At 39.6% G+C, this 19,286-nt stretch overlaps 2 protein-coding genes and 1 pseudogene across 3 annotated transcripts in view; 1 reads left to right on the plus strand and 2 right to left on the minus strand.

Annotated features, from left to right (window-relative positions):
* Positions 1-19,286, minus strand: part of RAD51 (RAD51 recombinase) — a 139,556-nt gene that overhangs the window by 71,155 nt on the left and 49,115 nt on the right. The gene's annotated exons all lie outside the window — the stretch shown is intronic.
* KNL1 (kinetochore scaffold 1) overlaps positions 1-19,286 on the minus strand; it is a 57,178-nt gene that overhangs the window by 34,514 nt on the left and 3,378 nt on the right. The window contains exons 2-7 of the mRNA XM_084904417.1: positions 12,205-12,256; positions 10,539-10,578; positions 8,942-9,001; positions 6,777-6,838; positions 3,619-3,671; positions 3,374-3,407 (exon numbers count right to left, since the gene is read on the minus strand). Of these exons, the coding sequence (XP_084760543.1) occupies positions 3,374-3,407; positions 3,619-3,671; positions 6,777-6,838; positions 8,942-9,001; positions 10,539-10,578; positions 12,205-12,239 (284 nt within the window). The 5' untranslated portion in view covers positions 12,240-12,256. The remainder of the gene's footprint in view (positions 1-3,373; positions 3,408-3,618; positions 3,672-6,776; positions 6,839-8,941; positions 9,002-10,538; positions 10,579-12,204; positions 12,257-19,286) is intronic.
* On the plus strand, positions 1,443-2,120 carry LOC311632936 (grpE protein homolog 2, mitochondrial-like; annotated as a pseudogene). Its single transcript has one exon. The product of its transcript is annotated as a grpE protein homolog 2, mitochondrial-like (transcript).

The raw sequence follows: 19,286 nt of genomic DNA on the forward strand, positions 1-19,286 counted from the left end.
CATAAAAATAACTTTAATTAAAAGATATTATAAAAATAACTTTAATTAAAAAAGCAAGCAGGTGGGCTCCTTACTGCCCACCTGCTTGCTGCTCCTTACCGGACTTGCGGGCTCAGTCCCCAATAGGGGGCGTGCAGAAGGCAGCCAATCAATGATTCTCTATCATCAATAATGTTTCTCTTTCTGGTATTTATTGTTTCATACCAGCTGATGTATTTAAGGATTTATAAATGAAAGAGTATTAATCACTTCATTAAAAGAATAAGCTGTACAATGTACTTACTTATCCTATTAATAAAGAGCAAATCTGCTAATGAGACTGGACGGTGGAATGACTTTCCAGGATGGCCTTCCAGAACAACTAGTGGGCAGGGGTCATGAGGCCACAGGGCCATGAGGCAGCTGGGGCCATGAGGCAGCCGGGGTTGTGAAGGCCAAAGCAGCCAGGGCCTACTCTTGCACGAATTTCATGTATTGGGCCTCTAGTCCTATATAATAAAAGGGTAATATGTAAATTGACCGAATGGCAGAATGACTGGTCACTATGATACATACTGACCACGAGGGGGAAGGCATTCAATGCAGGAGCTGCCCCCTGGTGGTCAGTGCGCTCCCACAGGGGAAGCACCGCTTGGCCAGAGGCCAAGATCACAGCTGGTAAGCATAGTGGCAGTGGTGGGAGCCTCTCCCACCTCTGCAGCAGCATTAAGAATGTCCGACTAACAGCAGTTTGACATCCCCCAAGGGCTCCAGGATTGCGAGAGGGTGCCAAGGCCAGGCTGAGGGACACTCCCCACCCCCACCCCAACCCCCACCCCCGCCCCGGCTGAATGCATGAATTTTGTGCACTGGGCCTGTAGTCAAATATAATAGTACATTAAGTTCTGCAAAACAATTTATTTTGTTTGTGGTTGTTGTTGTTTTTAAAGTAATGTCTGGTATACATTCCTTTCTTTGGAACATGTTGTTTTTAAAAAATATATATTTTAAAATATATATATAGAGAGACAAACATCAATGCCTCCCATTGGAACTGAACCCACAAACTAGGCATGTGCCCTTGACCAGAATTGAACCCAAGACCCTTCAGTCTACAGGTCGACTCTCTATCCACTGAGCCAAACCAGTTAGTGCAATAATTTGTTTTTAAATTATTCCTAAGTATTCCACAAAAGGGATACACACACACACACACAAAAAAAAACAACAACAACACAACAATTAAAAGGATATTAACTAAGCCTGGTAAGTGTTGCTCAGTGATTGAGCATCAAACTATGAACCAGGAGGTCACGGTTTAATTCCCAGTCAGGGTACATGCCTGACTTGTGGGGTCAGTCCCCAATAGGGGGCATGCAAAAGGCAGCCAGTCAATGATTCTCTATCATCAATAATGTTTCTCTCTCTCCCTCTCCCTTTGAAATCAATAAAAACAGAGGTCTGGGACATGGCCGCGCGGTCCTTGTGGGCAGTCCGGCGGCGGGTGCAGCACCTCCTGGCCTCGGTTGCTGCGTCCGACGGCAGGGGATGTCTGCATCCTTTCAGCACTGCCACCCAGAGAACTGCTGGTGAGGACTGCAGTTCTGAGGATCCTCCTGATGAGCTGGGGCCCTCTCTTGCAGAAAGAGCCTTAAAGCTAAAAGCTGTTAAACTGGAGAAGGAAGTCCAGGATTTAACAGAATTCAGAGTTTCTGTAAGGACTTGGTAGAGGTGGCAGACATTTTGGAGAAGACTACAGAGAGCATTTCTGAAGAAACAGAGCCTGGGGACCAGAAGCTCAGCCTTGAGAAGATCTTCCGAGGATTGTCCCTTTTAGAAGCAAAGCTGAAAAGTGTGTTTGCCAAGCATGGCCTGGAGAAGATGAGCCCCATTGGTGACAAATACGACCCACATGAGCATGAACTCGTCTGTCATGTGCCGGCTGATGGGGTGCAGCCTGGCACGGTGGCATTAGTAAGGCAAGACGGCTACAAGCTGCATGGCCGCACCATTAGACTTGCCCAGGTGGAAGTGGCAGTGGAGTCTCAGAGAAGACTGTGAATGGGCCACGAGGAACTGAATGTCCTTCAGAGTGCAGTCACCTGTGTTTCCTTTATTTATTAACCTAGGTTTGTATCGTACATGAGCTACTTCATGTGATCTTTTTGGGTTTAGTCATATTGGCTTTCTTTCTAAGACACTCTGTTGATATACTGTGACCTGTTAGGTCTGTCTCATCAGGAGTCTTGCTATTGGGCATTTGAACAATGTGACAAGTGTTCCTATGGCCTTTATCAAAATATGTTTAAGAAAATTATCTTTACACTTGTACTCTGATGACTTTCGACCCAAAATCTTCTTAAAAGTTGGAAATGAATATATGTTTATGTATTTTCAACTGAATATTCCTTTCTAGTAGACTCCATAACAGGAATTGTATAGGAGCTTGTATTTTGTGGGGAAAGGGATTGGTTCAACATTTGGTACTTAGATGATAAAGCTTTTTATAGTTGTATGAATCTAGATAATTTGGGTTAATTTTTATATACATAGATTTTCAGGACTTTACCTTTTTAAATTTTATTTTCCTGTAAGCCGTTTTTGTCCTTAAAGTTCCTGCCAGGTAGACATTATGTTCACACTCATTGTCTTTTTCTGATTTCCATTTATAAGGGCTAAAGACCCTGACAAAACTTGGAAGGCACGGAACATTGAGAAATTATGTCACATGTATGCAAACATATCACCCCTTAAGTGTATTGACTTCCTAGAGTTAATGAGCCTATATGTCTATCTGTTATTCTTTCAGTTTTGCTTCTTATAAATGGTGTTCCATAAAATGTGTTCAATGTATGAGTCAGTGAATGGATGATACAACAGACTAGAAAGAAGTTACGCATGGCTATTTTAATGCTAGAAGAGGCCTTCATATGAATTAATTTCACCCTTTCCACTTTTCCTGACATATGAAAACAGTGTTTTTAGAATTGGACTTAAAAAAATTCTCTAAAACTAATAAACTAAATTTCACTGAGAACTCGAATAAGGAATAACTAGATAACTTCAAGATTTTTTTAATTTAAGATTTAACAGCTCTTTAATGAACATACAAAGATGTTCTCAGGGGACAATTATGTGATTTCTGTTCAGATTGCATAAGTTTAGGGTTATTGGGTAGTTTGTTTGTTTTTTCCCCTTCATTGTTTTAATTGTGTAGGTTTAGGTTTAACCTAATTACCCATAAAATAAATCCATTTCTACTGGAAAAAAAAAAAAAAAAAAAAAAGAAATCAATAAAAACATTTTTTTAAAAGGACACTAATTAAAAAATTACTTTATTTAGTAGGAATAAATAACTTTAAAATATAATTTGAATCACATTTTTCTTACTTACTGTACAAGTAGAACATTTTCTCTTGTTTCTGTTTCTAAAAATTAAAAAAAATTCAAGTTTTTCAAAGATATTCTGATAAAGCATTAGAAAAATTAACAAGAATAAAAAAATTCTGCCCCCCCCAAGACACAAGTTATATTTTTCAACCAATAAAATAAAAAATAAGTTATATCAATTATCTGATTAGATAGCCACAGTAAATTTTTATACATAACAGACTTGCAGGAATTGCATTAATACATTACCTGCAATTTCTGACTTTCTCACTATTTTCATATGAGATTCTGTCTGATATACCCTAGAAAATAAAATAAAGATTAATGAAAATCTGTCATTTTGAATTAGAACACTATGGCATCAATTTATACTGTTTTTATCTTAACACTAGAGGCCTGGTACATGAAAATAATGAAAGGGGGGGAGGGGGGAGGAAAGGGTGTGTCCTTCAGCCCAGCCTGCACCCTCTCCAATCTGGGACCTCTCGGGGGATGTCCGACTGCCAGGCAGGGATTGGGCCTAAACTGGCAGTCGGACATCTCTCTCACAATCCCAGACTATTGGCTCTCAACTGCTCACCTGCCTGCCACCCTGATCACCCCCTAACCACTCCCCTGCCAGTCTGATTGATGCCTAACTGCTCCCCTGCCAGTCTGATTGCCCCCAACTGCTCTCCCCTGCAGGTCCGGTTGCCCTTATCTGCCCTCCCCTGCCAGCCCGGTTACCCACAACTGCTCTCCCCTGCTGGCTTGGTCACTCCTAACTGCCCTCCCCTGCCGGCCTGGTTATCCCTAACTGCCCCCCCTGCTGGCCTGACCACCGACAACTACCTTTCCCTGCCAGCAATCTTGTGGTGACCATCTTTGACTACATGGGGGCAGCCACTGTGTGTGAAGGTGTGCAGGTCAATTTGCATATCACTTCTTTATTATATAGGATAATAAAGGCCATATATGACAAACCCAAAGCTAACATCATACTCAATAGGGAAAAACTAAAAGCATTTCCCTTAAGACTAGAATAACACAGGAATGTCCATTTTCTTATTGAACACTAGTGGCCCGATGAATGAAATTCGTACATGGGGGTGGAGGGTTTATCCCTCAGCCCGGCCTGCATCCTCTCCAACCTGGGACCTCTTGAGGGATGTCTGACTGCCAGTTGTTTTACAAATGTAGATTTTGAGGGTCATAAAGGTTAAGTAACTACCAAGATCACATAACTGACAAGTGGCAGAGCCAAAATGCAAACTCAAATCTATCTGACTTCAAAACTTGACTACAAAGCTGCACTTGAAACAACTTTACTTCAAATGATTTACAACAGAAGATATTTTATTCAATATTAGAGGTTGCCAAAACCGGTTTGCTCTGTGGATAGAGCATCAGTCTGCAAACTGGAAGGTTCCAGGTTCAATTCCGGTCAAGGGCATGTACATTAATTGCGGGCACATCCCAAGTAGGGGGTGTGCAGGAGACAGCTGGTTGATGTTTCTCTCTCATCGACATTTCTAGCTCTCTATCCCTCTTCCTTCCTCTCTGTGGAAAAATCAATAAAATACATATATTAAAATAAAAAAAAATACTAGAGGCTTGATGCACGAAATTAGTGCAAGTGTAGGTCTTCCTTACCACAGCTGCTGGCAACCGACTTCCCTCTGGCAGCCATACCAACTTTAAAAGCATTTTTAAAAATATGTTTTTATTGATTTTTAGAGATAAGAAGGGAGAGGGATAGAGAGACAGAAACATCCATGACAGAAAAATATCCTTGATTCGCTGCCTCCTGCACACACCCCTACTGGAGATCAAGCTACAAACCCCAGCATTGTGTTCTGATCAGGAAATTGAACCAGTGACCTCTTGGTTTATGGGTCAATGCTCAACCACAGAGTCACACTGGCCAGGCTAAAAGCATTTTTAAAAATAAATTCACCTTTATGAACATTTCCCTAGCCATTCAATATACTTTTCACAGAAATAACTATCTTTGTCTTTGAGCTCACTTTCATTGATTTATGTAATAATAGGTTAGATTATGTAATTACAACTCCAGCTATATAAATAAGACAAACCTTTCTTGGTTATCCAGCCAATCAACTGTTAGGAACTGATGTTTATGGACATAATAATGTTCAGTGTAGTGTAGGTATCAATTAGTATGCTTTGCCGAAACCGGTTTGGCTCAGTGGATAGAGCATCCGTCTGCGGACTGAAAGGTCCCAGGTTCAATTCCAGTCAAGGGCATGTACATTGGTTGTGGGCACATCCCCAGTAGAGGGATGTATTAACTTTGTTAGGATACTGAGTCACACCAGTAATCTGTCGGGGGTAGGAGGGTGTCAGAGAAATGTGAACATTGAACAGTTATTTGATAATATCATAGAATTACTGTTGGCTTTCTAAAAGATGGAATGTATTAACTCTGTTAGGATACTGAGTCACACCAGTAATATTTTCCTTTTTTTTTTTAAAGTATATTTTTATTGATTTCAGAGAAGAAGGGGGAGAGAGAGAGATAGAAACATCAATGATGAGAGAGAATTATTGATTGGCTGCCTCCTACATGCCCCACACTGGGGACTGAACCTGTAACCTTGGAATGTGCCCTTGGCCAGAATCAAACCCTGAACCCTTCATTCTGCAGGCTAATGCTCTATTCACTGAGCCAAACCAGCTAATGCTCAATGTTTTTCTTTTAAGCATAATGCTAAATAACAACCTCTTAAATAACAATTCTCTAATGCTTATCTAATAGAAACACAGGTTATCTGAGTCAGCGCTAACATATTTAGTTTGACACAAAACAAAGCATTATTGTCATTTAAAATTATTTCTTCCTTGACCCAGTAATCCCACTCCTAGGAATATATCCCAAGAAACTAGAAACACCAATCAAAAAGGATATATGCACCCCTATGTTCATACAGCACAATCTACAATAGCTAGAATCTGGAAACAGCCTAGGTGCCATCAGCAGATGATTGGATCAAAAAACTATGGTACATCTACACAATGGAATACTATGCTGCCATAAAAAAGAAGGAATTGTCATCATTTGCAGCAAACTGGATAGAATTGGAGAACATGCTGAGTGAAATCAGCCAGTCAATGAAAGAGAAATACCACATGACCTCACTCATTTATAGATAATAAAGAACATTATAAACTGATGAACCAAAAGATATAGAGACAGTAAAGCAACAAGCAGACTGTCAAATTACAGCGGGGAGGGTAGGGAGATCTGGGGGAGATAAGAGATCAACCGAAGGACTTGTATACATGCATATAAGTACAACTAAAGGACAAAACTCGGGGGAGGAAGGGTATGTATGGGGGGAGCAATGTTAAAATATGTACACAGATAATAATTTAATTAAAAAAATTTATTTCTCCTTTCAACTTACTTTATAGTATCTGCAAAGCTGACTCGGCGAGAGCTTTTCTTATTTCTCGGAGCATTGGGTTCCTAAGGGCAGAGAATATTTGGTATGATTCTTAATGAAACCACTGATAATTCTGGTCAAGGGTACATACCCGGGTTGCAGGCTCAATCTCCTGCATGCAGAAGGCAGCTGATCAGTGATTCTCTCCCATCATTGATATTTCTATCTCTTTCCTTCTCCCTTCATCTCTGAAATCAATTAAAAATCCTATATAATAAAAGGCTAATATGCAAATTGTTCCCAACTGAGAGTCTGACCAGGAGTTCAACCAGGATTTCAACTAGGGGGCAGGGCCAGCCAGCCAACTGCCTGTGCATGAATTCATGCACTGAGCTTCTAGTCCTATATAATAAAAGTCTAATATGCTAAGTGTCCAGTCAGCTGGTGACCAGTTGACTGTTCAACCAATCAAAGGATAATATGCTAATGATATGCTAAGGCTGCTCAACTGCTTGCTATGATGTGCACTGACCACCAGGGGATAGACAGCTGACCAGTTAACCAGTTGCTATGATGTGTATCGACTACCAGGGGTAGATGCTCCAACTGGTAGGTTAGCTTGCTGCTGAGGTCCAGCCAATCGGGACTGAGCGAGTTGGGCTGGACATACCCTAGAGCCCTCCTGTGGTCTTCCTTGGCTGGCTAACCTCCCGCATCCTTCCCCAGCCGGCCGACCCTGATCAGCCCAAATTGGGACTGGAGAAGACGGGGCCAGACATCCCCTGGAGCCCTCCTGCGGTCCCTCCCCAGCCCCGATCATGCAATGGTGGGATCCCTTGGCCTGGCTTGTGCCCTCTTGCAATCTGGGACCCCTTGGGAGGTGTCAGTCAGCTGGTTTAGGCTTGATCCTGCAGGCCACTCCTCTTGCGAGGGCACCAGTCCCAAGGCTCACAATTGGCAAGTGCTGTTGTAGCAGCAACGTGAGCCTCTCCCCATTGGGACTGATTGGGTGTGAGCCCTCAGCAGGTGCAGTGGGGCCGGGATAAGCGAGAGCAGCAGGTAGGAGCTGCAGGCGGCATTGGACTGCAGGTTTCAGCCTGATCCCTGCAGGCCACCCCAAGGGACCCCACAAATTCATGCACCGGGTCTGTAGTGTGTGTGTGTGTATCCCGAAACACTAATTGAAAACAAAAATTTTTTAAGTGAAAGTAAGAAAAAAGGAAGAAAGATTAAAGAGGCCAAAGTAGAATGAGCACTCCGAATTATATGTTCTCCAAACTGTTTGCACTGCAACCATCAACAAAATGTATTAGACGTCATTATGTTCTGAGCACTTTTTTCCCCCCAGAGAGGCGAGAGAGACGGAGAGAGGGAGAGAGAGAGAAGAAACATCACTGATGACAAAAAAACACTGAGCAGCTGCCTCTTGCATACCCCTACTGGGAATCAAGCCTGCACCCCAGTAATGGAACCTGACCAGGTATGGAACCATGGTCTCCTGATTCATAGGTCAACACTCAACCACTGTGCCATGCCAGCTGAGATAGACACAATAAATTTTAAAAACATATGATAAAATTCTTGCCTTTAAGGAGCTCTCAATTTAGAAAGGACATTGGTAAACAATTACAATATAAGGTATAGAGGGATAATTTTTCTGAGACAAATGATTCCAAACCTGAATCTTGAAAGACAAATAGGAATTACTAAATAAAGGCTATAAATTTATGATAAAGCAAGTATGATAAAATTAATTATAGAATCTAGGTGATGACTATATGAGTGTTCACTATAAAACTATTCCTACTTTCACTATATTTTTTTTTTTAATTTTTAATAAAACAAAAGGAAGAATGAAGAACTAGCCATCTAGGCAGAGGGAACATCATATGTAAATACTTGAAGGTTCCAGAATTCATGTCTTGCTTGGGGAACAGTAAGCAATTCTAATTGGTGAAATATATGTGAGAGAAGCAAGAAAATAGGCTGCAAAGTAAATAGGGGTTAAAAATCATGAGTGCCAGCTTACTCAAGATTTTAATCTGAACACCATGGCATGCTTACTTGTTCATATTCAATAGAGAATCATTTATGATGTTCTCTCTTCATATGGCTAATAAAGTTCTTTACTATTAACAATATCACTAAAAATTGTTATTTATAAAGCATTTACACTAGAAACATACCTGAATTATTTCATTCCCTTCTTTCAGATCCCGAAGAGGACTCCTTGGGGGTTTCAAAATCTAGAAGAGAAATATTGAAGAAAATCTGGCATATCTATTAATAATCTGTTCATTTCAAGTTATACCATGAGTAAAATGTTCAAGTTATACCATGAGTAAAAAGGTAGAGATGCTAAAATTCCTGTAAAAACCTCTCAAATTCCTCAAAATCATACTATTCAGTGCTTTGCTTTGTGGCTCATTTAAATATTTGGTATCTATTCCCTTCTCCCTTCTGCCTACCTTCGCCAATTATTTCTCCAACTCTGATCCCATGTGGTCTGGGTAAAGCTCATTTCAACCTAGGGTACAACATGCAGCCCTGTTCTAGAACAATCTTCACGTGATTTTCTCTCAGCAATAGTGATTGGTTCAGGAATGAGGTCTTGACCCATATCAAAATAATTAAGCCAAACAATTTAACCCTGAGCTATTTTTATCTTGAGGATGTAAACTACTTTTCCATGTAGGACTTGAACCTGGAAGTAGTAAGCACAGAGAATCTGTCTAATAATGGAGATTACCCAGAGAAGCAGTCAGAGTGAAAAAGTGAAATCATAGTACTGATTATATTGTTTGAACCTCTTGTCAGTAAATCATGCTCAAAGTCATTCCTCTTTGGATTTTTCAATTTTATAACCCAATACATTTTTAGCTCAAATTAGTTTAAGTTGGAATATTTTTGGATCTTGCTACAGCTTTGTATACCAGTTAAGAAAAAAAATCACAAAACACTAATAATAGAAAAACATGTAAATTGACTGTACCTCCACCACGCCACCAAGCCAATCAGGAGTGATATGCAAAGTAACCCAATAAAGAGGGCAGTTAATTTGCATACACAGGCGCTAAGTGACTGGGTTGGGTGGGGGCAGGATGCTGTGTTCTGCCTCATCCCTAGTCTCTCAGGGCCTCTGGGCAGCATGGGAAGGCGGGGCTGGAGCTCCAGGGCCTGAGCAGAAAGGGCCAAGGCTGGAATGGAAAGGCAGTGCTGGCAGCCAGGGAAAGGAAAGCCCATTCTAGCACGAATCTTCATGCATCGGGCTTCTTGTATATAATATATACATATATAATTTTTTTTTAAATAATAGTTTATTGATTTTTAGAAAGGAAGAATGAGGGAGAGAGAGGTAAAAACACCAATGTGAGAGTACATTGTAGGAAAGTTGCCTCCTGCACGCTTCCTACCTGCAGTTGAGTCCACAAGCCCATCATGTGCCCTTGACCAGGAAGAGAACCAGAAAACTCCTGGTGCAAGGAAGGATGCCCAACCAACTGAGCCACATGGGCCAGGGCAGTTTAAAAACTTTTTAAAACAGCTTTATTAAAGTATAATTTATATAGCATATTATATAATTCATAAAATTACCATGAAATTAATAAAATAAAAATTTTTAATGTATTTATAGAATTGTGAATCAGGTTAAATATTTGAGTCTATCTAGAAAGCAAAAGAAGCCAGTGGGGGTGGGATGGTGATGCCACAGTTAAAATACTGTTGTATATAGTCATCATTCAAAAAATGTTAACCATTAATTTAAATATAAGTATTTCTTACTGAGGAATGTCGTCTTCTAACAGGTCTCTCTATGTTGTCACTGAAAGAGAAAAAAAATTTTACATAGACACTGAAAGAATGAATTTTCAAAAGTCCACAGTATCCCTTACAACATGCTTTTAAATTGGCCATTACTTTCACTTAGCAAAATTTGTAACACTAAATTCAATATTTATAGTCAGTGTTTTAATCCTTTGTACGCCGTCAGCGTCTATACATGCAGCAGTGGACCTTCCCCACATGCCACGCATGTCTATAGCCGCAAACCTCGCATTATCAACAATGGTCGCCCAATTTTAAAATCAGACTTGTGACATCTTTGGGTTTGTAAAGAAAATTATGGTAACAAATTCATATATATCCCAGCGCAAATGAAAGAAATTACAATATTGATATATAGGGCTGCCATTTAGGCATGTGAGAGATAAACACTGAGACACTTGAGATTTTTTTGGTCATTGTGACACACTTGAGATTTGTTTGTGTTATCATGAATTTCACACCTAAATGGTAAAGATAAGGTACATTCCTCATTATTTTTTTACAGATTTGATCTTCGGAGCATCAACAAAATTTAGTGTTTTCGAGGCTTTTCATGTTGAGGGTTTATTTTTATTTGCGTTCACTTTTATTGATATTTCCGTAGAACTGAAAATTATCATTATTTTATTAGTGAACTTATCGTTGTCATATATTATATTATACAAATAAAATTCAATTCCCATAAATGGCATCAAATAAAGAAATAATCAAACCAAGCACCTAGCAAGAAGAAGATGAAATCCTTTATTCAACTTCAGAGTCAGGTGATTTTTTTTATTACATTCAAAATATTGTGGCATGTGAGGATGGTTTTCGTTTTGGACACATGGCAGTTAACTGGTAAAAATACATATTGTATACTACAATACTATCTCTTAAAACACAGTACAACATAATTTAAAGTATTTACAAAGGTATAATTATAAGATAAATAAATGGGCTATAAATCAAGAGATTCTGATTTCATTTAGCAGGAATAAAAGTTAGGTTAATACAAAAGGAAAAAAAAAATCAAGAGATTCTAGTTCTGGTTTTACTATTGTGTGACTTTTTAGACCAGGTTTTAAACATTCAAATGCCTACGAAAGCAAGACATATACTTTAGTAAATGCAAGGAAAATTGGTGGGTTGGAGACTATAATGGAGAGTTCCCGACTAGTCTGAAGGTCATAGCCATTATCCACCCAGGCTAATTGTTGCCACAGCTTATTTTTTAAGAGAAGCTGAAAATCCAATTGTTATACGAAATCTTGAAATTTGTCAAATAATTCAAAAATTCAAAAACATAGCTGGGGGGGGGGGGGGGAATTATGTCTTTGATTGTAAACAAGCCACCAGTTTGTGATGCCAACTTTAGACAAATCCTTTTATTTCTTTATGCCTCAATTTTCTCATTCTTAAATTGAAGAGATGAGACATGATCTCTAAAGCCTCTCTTAGTTTTGACTCTAGATGAGTTTAGATAAAGATATGGCAAGGAAGACCTATTCATTACTTCTGAAATCTTTTTCCATTCTCTTTCAGGGGAAAAATAGATGGTACAAAATTAATAGGTCTTACTAGTTGAAGAAGTATCTTTTCTCTGATAAAGTTTAACACTTTTAGAGGCATTGCATGAACTTACTTTTCTTCATTAGTTTCTGAAGACATCCCATCCATTTTTGAAGTAAACCTCTCTGTAACAAACACAATATTAGAAAAGGTGAGAAAAAAAGTACAACCCATGAGGAGATTAAGAGCAGATATTTTTGTTGTTAATCCTCACCAGAGGATATGTTTTTCCATTAGTTTTCAGAGAGAAGAAGGGGGAGAGACAGAGAGAAACACCCAAGTGAGAGAGACACATGGATTGGATGCCTCTTGCACACTAAGAGGAGGCATGCAGGAGGCAGCTGGGGACTGAGTCTGCAACTGTACATGCCCTTGACTGGAGTGTCCCTGACTAGAATTGAACCCACTCCTTGGGGTGATGCTCTAACCACTGAACAACCAGCTAGGGCTAAGAACAGAATTTTGATTTTAGTATTACCTTCTGGTAAAAGACAGAAGAAAAAAAAAAAGGGATAAAAAGCTACACTTATGAGGCCATAAGACCAGAAATTTTGAGGAGTTTACACTATATACTCTATCAGAATACACTAGAGGCCCACTACAAGAAGATTCCTGGAAAAACAGGGCTTCTGGTGAGCTTCCCTCCCGCCACCGCCACCTCTCCTACCACCCCCATCCCCTGCCCCACACTTTCCCTGCAGCCTCTGTCCCCCACCCACCACCCCATGCTTTTCCTCCCACCACCGCTGCCCTAATATCCCCACTTTCCCTCCCGCATCTGCTGCCCCCCTGCGCTTTCCCTCCCGCCACTGCTGCCCTGTGCTTTCCCTTCCGCTGCCCACCACCACCGTTGCACTACCACCACTGCCTGCCCCGCCCACGCTTTCCCTCCCAGAGCCACCTTGCTTTCCGCTTTCCCTCCCTCTTCCTTCTATGCTATCTTCAGTCTTCACTCCTTTCTCCCTCACCGTATGCAAATTAACCACCTTTGGTTAATTTGCATACTTGCTCTGATTGGCTGTGGGAATAGCAAAGGTAAGGTCCATTAGTATTTTTCTCTTTTATTAGTGTAGATACTCCTGGAAAATTATATTTAAGATTATTTTATCTAGGAGGTAAGATGGCGGAAGAATAGATGGGCGGATTCTGAGCCCTCTCCCGAAGCAGAAAGAGAGAGCAACTGATGGTCTTGTGCTGTGAGTGTTATTAGCAAGCTGGGAGACAGCGAACACCAGAAGAAACTGCTGGGGGGCTGCTGACGGAGGTACCCCTCACAGGGAAGCACCCACGCGGGCTACTTCCCTGCCCGGAGCTACCTACCGGCTTGGACGGGGAAACCTCGCCATCTTGAGAGGAAGATAGGATCGTGTCAGAGGCCTGAATATCCACAGCTGCAGCGACCACCAAGCAGCTGTGACCCTCAGAATGCGGAGCCCAGGCGGCGCAAACACCTAGCTGCACTGGAGTGCCCCACTGCTCGGCGAAAAGGTCAGATTTCGCGGGGAAAAGGGTGGAGAGCGCTCGAGGCGCACGGAGCGCGAGTGCGTGGAAGCTGGAGGACAAGGGCGGTGATTACAAGTAGAAGCCCCCACCGTTGGGCGGGTGTCACCCGTGAAAGTGGACGGGGCTCCTAACAAGGGAGATATCTAAAGAGCAACACTTTTGGATCTGGCTCGGAGGGATATCGGAGAGTTGCTGGAGATTGGAGTTGCTCGGACCTGCCCCCTCCCCCCTCCATAGTTCCTGCTTCAGAGAGGACGAAAAAAAAAAAAAAAAAAAAAGCTGGAGATGCTCTCAGAGTCTGGGAAGTCAACCCAGAAACACTGCCCCCAGAGGCTAATTCACAAATTGACTCTAGTGTAATAAAAACAAAGCAAAACCTGCCTAAAAATCAGGACTGGATCATAACAATAGAGGAAGCGAATGACCTTCATTACTGCAAATTTTATTTAAATTTTTTAAATTTTTTTTTTAAATTTTTAAATTTTTGTTTTTTATTTTTGTTTTCATTATTTGCAACGTTTACTCAAGAAACTATTTTTTTTCTTTTTCCTCACTTGATTTTATCTTTATAATTATTACATTGTATAAGTAATCAACATTATTACTACTATTAATTTACCTATTTCATCTTATTTTCTTTTGTTTATTTTTATTATTTTTATTTCATTTGATTATATAGATATTTTTTTTATTTCAGGATTACTGTTCTACAGTCTTTATCTATCTTTCCTTCTCCAACACTTTATTCTATCTCAACCCTACCTTTATGCCTTCACCCTCTTTCCGATCTTTTCCTTTGGTACCCCGTTTATCTTAACCCTTTCCTGCTCTAGATTTTCCCCATTCCTTCTGTCTACCCCATCCTAAAATTTCACCCTACTTTATATATCTAATTTCCAACTACCTGCTCCAAGCCCATTCACACCTCCCTCACAGTTGTCCTAAAAACAAAACAAAACAAAACAAAACCAAAAAACAGTCTTTCTCTCTATCTCTTTGAAGTTGTATGTTGAATGTTAACTATACTGAAGTTGTATGCTTTTTTTATAAGATTGATTTGCCTATGCTTTTTGTTTGATTGTATGTTTTTGTTAGCTGGGTTCTAGTCACCATTATTGGTGGTTATTAATATCGCAAACACATTTCTATTCAGTGCCTTGTGTGTTGTACCTGGTTGTGTTGTATTTTGTGCCTTTAAATCAAAGCAGGAGAGAGAGAACTACACAACCAGACATCCTAGATCATGGGGAGATCAAAAAACAGTCCGCAAATGAAAGAAAAGCAGGCTTCACCAGAAAAGGAAGTAAACGAGATAGAGTCAACCAACCTACCATTCAGAGTAATGATCATAAGGTGGCTAAAAAGAATGGAAGACAAATTTGACAATATGAGTAAGACCCAAGAGGAAATGAAGAAGAACCAAGGTGAAATGAAAAATGACATTGCTACTGTAAAGAACTCAATAGAAAGCATCAAGAGTAGATTAGAAGAAGCAGAGGACCGCATCAGTGAGCTAGAAGACAAGAGGAAAATAATACCCAATTAGAACAGCTTCTGGAAAAAAAAATTAAAAAACAGGAGGAAAGTCTAAGGGAACTTTGGGACAATACAAAACAAAACAATATTAGAATAATAGGGGTTCCAGAAGGAAAGGGAATTGAGGAAGACATAGAAAACGTATTTCAAGAAATAATGACAGAAAACTTTCCGGAAATAGAGAAGAAAAAACCCACACAAATCCAAGATGCTCACAGAGTCCCAGGCAAAATGAACCCCATAAAACCGACCCCTAGGCACATTATAATTAAGCTGGCAAACACCAACGACAAAAAAAAGAATTTTAAAAGCAGCCAGAGAGAGACAGAAAGTTACATATAAAGGAACCCCCATCAGACTAGCAACTGATTTCTCCACAGAAACTTATCAGGCCAGAAGGGAATGGGATGAAATATACAAAGTCATGCAAAGGAAGGGTCTGAATCCAAGAATACTGTACCCAGCAAGGCTATCAATCAAAAGTGAAGGTGAAATCAGGAGCTTCACAGACAAAAACAGACTAAGGGAATTTATCTCCACCAAACCAGCAATGCAAGAAATGCTAAAGGGTCTACTGTAAAATTAAAGAAATAGAAAGCAAAGAAGGAACACAGGGGTATAGAATAAAAATGGCGTCAAATAAGTATCTATCAATAATAACTTTAAATGTAAATGGACTAAATGCTCCAATCAAAAGACATAGGGTAACAGATTGGATAAGAAAACAAGACCCACATATCTGTTGTCTACAAGAAACCCACCTCAGAAAAAAAGATGCACACAGACTGAGGGTGAAGGGATGAAAAAAGGTTTTCCAGGCGAACGGAAGTGAAAAAAAAGCTGGGGTAGCAATACTTATATCTGACAAATTAGATCTCAGAGTGAAGGACATAACAAAAGATAATGAAGGCCACTTCATAATACTAAAGGGAGCAATCCAACAAGAAGAAATAACCCTGGTAAATATATATGCACCCAATACGGGAGCACCCCAATATATAAAAAAACTGCTGGAGGACATTAAGGGAGAGATTAATAGCAATACAATCATAGTAGGAGATTTTAATACCCCACTGTCACCCTTTGACAAATCATCTAAACAAAAAATCAGCAAAGAAATAGCAATCCTAAATGACTCGCTAGACCAGATGGAATTAATCGACATCTTCAGAACATTCCACCCCAAAGCCACAGAATATATATTCTTCTCAAGCGCACATGGGACATTCTCAAAGATAGACCACATTTTGGGACATAGGCAAAGTCTCTGCAAATTCAAGAAGATAGAAATCATATCAAGCATCTTCTTAGATCATAGTGGCATAAAACTGGAAATTAACTACAATGAAAAAAATCCAAAGAAATCAAACACATGGAGACTAAACAGCATGCTATTAAACAAGGACTGGGTTACCAAAGAAATCAAGGAAGAAATTAAAAACATCCTGGAAACAAATGACAATGAAAACACAACTATCCAAAATCTATGGGACACAGTAAAAGCAGTTCTGAGAGGGAAGTTCATATCCCTACAAGCCTATTGCAAAAAACTAGGAAAAATGGTAACAAATGATCTAACGCTACAACTCAAAGAGTTAGAAAAAGAGCAACAAGAAAAGCCCAGTGTAAGCAGAAGGAAGGAAATAACAAAAATCAGAGCACAGATAAACGACATAGAGACCAAAGAAACAATACATACGATCAACAAAACCAAGAGCTGGTTCTTTGAAAGGATAAACAAGATAGATGGACCTCTAGCCAGGCTAACCAAGAAACAGAGAGAGGACCCAAATAAACAAAATCAGAAACGAAAGAGGTGAAATAACAACAGACCCCGCCGAAATACAAAGGATTGTTACAAAATACTACGAACAACTCTATTCCAACAAACTGAACAACCTGGAGGAAATGGACATATTCCTAGAAAAATACAAACTTCCAAAACTCAATCAGGAAGAATCTAAAAATCTCAATAGAGCAGTGACTTGGGAAGAAATTGAAACAGTCATCAAAAAGCTTCCAGCAAACAAAAGCCCAGGGCCAGATGGCTTCACAGGAGAGTTTTACCAAACATTCAAGGAAGAACTAAAACCTATCCTCCTCAGACTATTCCAAAAAATTCAAGAGGAAGGAACACTTCCAAACTCCTTCTATGAAGCCAGCATCACCCTAAAACCAAAACCAGATAAAGACAACTCAATGAAAGAGAATTACAGGCCAATATCCCTCATGAATATGGATGCCAAAATCCTCAACAAAATTCTAGCAAATTGGCTCCAGCAGAGCATCACAAAGATCATACACCATGACCAAGTAGGATTTATTCCAGGAATGCAAGGTTGGTACAATATCCGCAAATCAATAAACGTGATACATCACATAAACAAGTTGAAAGATAAAAATCATATAGTCATATCAATTGATGCAGAAAAAGCATTTGATAAAATCCAGCACCCTTTCCTGATAAAAACTCTCAACAAGGTGGGAGTACAAGGATCATACCTCAACATAATAAAAGCTATATATGATAAACCCACAGCCAACATCATACTCAATGGGCAAAAACTAAAACCATTCCCTCTAAGAACAGGAACAAGACAGGGATGCCCACTATCGCCACTCCTCTTTGACATAGTACTGGAAGTACTAGCCATTGCAATTAGACAAGAGGAGGAAATAAAAGGCATCCAAATTGGAAAAGAAGAAGTAAAGTTATCCATATTTGCAGACGACATGATATTGTATATAAAAAACCCAAAAGACTCCATTAAAAAACTAATTGGCTTAATAAATGAATTTGGCAATGTAGCAGGATACAAAATTAACGCCAAGAAATCTATGGCATTTCTATACACCAACAGCGAATTTATAGAAACAGAGACTAAAAAAGCAATTCCATTTACCATCACACCAAAAAAATTAAGATACCTAGCAATAAACTTAACTAAAGAAGTAAAGGACCTATACGTGGAAAACTACACGACACTGAAAAAAGAGATAGAGGAAGATGTAAACAGATGGAAGAACATACCATGTTCATGGATTGGTAGAATCAACATCATCAAAATGTCCATACTTCCTAAAGCAATCTATAGGTTCAATGCACTCCCCATTAAAATACCAACGGCATATTTCACTGACCTAGAAAGAACTCTCCAAAAGTTCATTTGGAACAATAAAAGACCCCGAATAGCCACAGCAATCCTGAGAAAGAAGAGTAAAGTAGGAGGGATCGCAATACCAGACTTCAAACTGTATTACAAAGCCACTGTTCTCAAAACAGCCTGGTACTGGCACAAAAACAGACATATAGATCAATGGAATCGAATCGAGAACCCAGATATCAACCCAAATCACTATGCTCAATTAATATTTGACATAGGAGGCACGAATATACAATGGAGTCAAGACAGTCTCTTCAATAAATGGTGTTGGGAAAATTGGACAGACACATGCAAAAGAATGAAACTAGATCACCAACTTACACCATACACAAAAATAAACTCAAAATGGATATAGGACTTAAACATTAGACGGGAAACCATAAAAATACTAGAAGCATCCACAGGCAACAAAATCTCAGACATATGCCAAAAGAACTTCTTCACTGATACTGCCCCTAAGGCAATGGAAGCTAAAGAGAAAATAAACAAATGGGACTACATCAAAATAAAAAGCTTTTTTACAGCAAAAGAAACCATCAACAAAACAATAAGAAAGCCCACTGTGTGGGAGAACATATTTGCAAATGTTACCACTGATAAAGGTTTAATCTCCAACATCTACAAACAGCTTATACAACTAAATAAAAGGAAGATGAATGATCCAATTAAAAAATGGGCAATGGACCTAAATAGAATATTTTCAAAAGAAGACAGAAGGAAGGCCAAAAGGCACATGAAAACATGCTCAAAGTCACTAATTATCCGAGAGATGCAAATCAAAACAACAATGCGGTACCATCTCACACCTGTCAGAATGGCCAACATCAACAAATCAACAAACGACAAGTGTTGGCGAAGTTGTGGAGAAAAAGGAACCCTCGTGCACTGCTGGTGGGAATGCAGACTGGTGCAACCACTGTGGAGCACAGTGTGGAGTTTCCTCAAAAAACTG

Source organism: Pipistrellus hanaki (assembly GCF_964339955.1).
Source record: "Pipistrellus hanaki genome assembly, chromosome: 1".
In the NCBI taxonomy this organism is placed as follows: Eukaryota; Metazoa; Chordata; class Mammalia; order Chiroptera; family Vespertilionidae; genus Pipistrellus; species Pipistrellus hanaki.